At 17.0% G+C, this 2,500-nt stretch overlaps 1 protein-coding gene across 1 annotated transcript; it reads left to right on the top strand.

Moving 5' to 3' along the window:
* Positions 1-1,143: 1,143 nt before the first annotated feature.
* On the top strand, positions 1,144-1,809 carry PGSY75_1216500 (male development protein 1; the record flags this gene model as incomplete). The annotated part of the gene is made up of 1 exon (XM_018786750.1): positions 1,144-1,809. The coding sequence occupies one exon, from the start codon at positions 1,144-1,146 to the stop codon at positions 1,807-1,809; it is 666 nt and encodes a 221-aa protein (XP_018640615.1).
* Positions 1,810-2,500: the final 691 nt, after the last annotated feature.

Here is a 2,500-nt window from a genome sequence, read left to right as displayed (position 1 = left end):
TAATTATGTTGTATTAATCATTATATTAATATATATTTTGTTTTATTATTTTGTATTTTTCACAAATTGATGAACATTAAATGATTATGTTATATATGACTCAATAAAAAATTTAAAACAATGAAGTCAATATTCATTATTAAAAAAAATTAAATGATTACTTCTTTTTTAGAAAATTTAAGAAATAATTAAACATGTCTATTGTCATAATAATTTTAGACAACCATTATTTTTATTGTCGAACTAAATATATGTTATTATAAAAAAGGAAAAAATAATAAATCTACTTAAATAAAAATGTAGATAAGCATATGGAAGAATAGTAGAAAGTGTATATCAACATAAAAGATATATATATATTATATTATATATTTTTTTTTTTTAAGAAAATTATAAGGAATTTACCTGACCAGGCAAGGTAAAAAAAGAAAAAAATAATAAGCTATTCAAATATATATGTAATTACACATGACAATAAAAAAAAAAAAAAACAAATAAATAATAAAATGAATAAATATATATATATATAAATATATATATATATATATATATATATATATATATATATATTTGTGTATATAGGTTGATCTTTTATTTTTTTTTTATTTTATTGTATTTTTTCATGTATACTTACGTATATATTTGAATAGCTAATTTTTTTTTTTATTTTAAAATGTCCATAATTTTTAAGCATACATGCAAAAGAAAAAAAAAAAAAAAAAAAAAAAAATACTACGAATAAAAAATATAATGTATGTATTCATTTTTGAAAATAATTTTTTTTATAGAAAAAAATAAAAAAAATTTTACATATGAACTGAAATATTAACTTTATTTAATTTTTCTTATGTAGATTAATATATTAGTATGAATATTTTTTTTAAGCTTTAAAATTGTATTTTTTTAGACAAAAATAAAATATAAAAAGAAGGTATTTTTATTTGTTCACATATATATAATATATACATATTTCTTATATATTAAGAAACAAAACAAAAAAAAAAAAAAACTTGAATAATCAATAGTATACACATATAAATATAATTATATATATATATATATATATATTATATTTTAATATTTTTCCATTTTTGAGTGTGAATAATAATTATTTCATCCGATATTATTTTTTACATTGACAAAATGAAGTATCCCAACTTTTTTATTTTAAACGTTTTTTATTTCCTTTTCTTTTATTTTTGCTTTGAAGATGTTTATTACCATTGTATTAACATAGGAAAACCTCAGACAAACGTAAATGGTAAAAATGTAAACTCCAATGAGAAAGCAAATAATTTATCTACTGAGTGGAGTAATAAAGGATTTAATTTTATGGATTTATTGAAAAATGGATATTTACAAAGTCATGGTAATTTAGAAGAAGTGAAGGATGAATTAGCTAATGAATTGGCTAATAAAATACAGAACAAAATAGGTGAATATTTGAATGACGAAAAAAATTTAAGTGTTCTTGAACATCTCCAACTTGAAGATTTAGATGATTTAAAACATTATGTTAAGGATGTTTCAGAATATATAGGATCAAAAGCAGGAGATTTATTAGATGAAAATTTAGAAAACACTCTCAAGCCTCTTTTAGAAAAAAAATCCTATGAGACATTTGAACAAGCTTTACATAATAAAAATACAGATAATTTTGTACCTTTCGATGAAAATAACAAATCTGGAAATGCTAATGAAGAAACTGAAAAATTTGTGGATGAATTAGTCGAGGATTATGAAAAGACAAAACATCCATATTTGGATGAACAGACAAAGGAGATAAAGACACACAGTGATAGTGATTAAAAAGAAATAATAAAATAAAATAAAATAAAATAAAAATTATAGTAATAATAATAAATTAAAATATAACATATAATACACAACATATAATAACACATATACACATTATTATAAGTAGATGTATTTTTTTCAATTTACAAATATGTAAATTTTTATTACAAATTAGAAAATATTTAATATAAATATATAATATCAATTTAATGATCCAATAATATTTTTCATGACTCATATAGATTTATAGTAAGAAATATTTTATAAGCTCATTTTACAACTTTGCCCATATAAAATTTATATATGCATATATTTTTTTTTCTTTTTTTTCTTTTTCGCTTAATTATATATGAAAATGTACAAATATATATATATACATATATATACACATATGCACATACATATAAACAACTAATAAAAAATAGATATATGAGGAAAAGACAAAAATGACTTAGTAACAAATACATATAATTATATATATGTTTAATTTTTTAAAGGAAATCGTTCAAAATAATTATTCATATATTATTTTAAAAAACATATAGTGTTTTTTCTTTTATTAAAAGATAAAAAAATGAAGACAACAAAAAAAAAAAAAAAAAAAAAAAAAAAAAAAAAAAAAAAAAAAAAAAAAAAAAAAAAAAAAAAAAAAAACAAAAAAAATAAATAAAAAAAAATTTTAACTTTTTTATTTTAATATTTA

Source organism: Plasmodium gaboni, chromosome 12 (genome assembly GCF_001602025.1).
Source record: "Plasmodium gaboni strain SY75 chromosome 12, whole genome shotgun sequence".
In the NCBI taxonomy this organism is placed as follows: Eukaryota; Apicomplexa; class Aconoidasida; order Haemosporida; family Plasmodiidae; genus Plasmodium; species Plasmodium gaboni.
The sequence above is the reverse complement of the archived record's forward strand: the minus strand, read 5'-3'. Positions and strand labels throughout refer to the sequence as shown.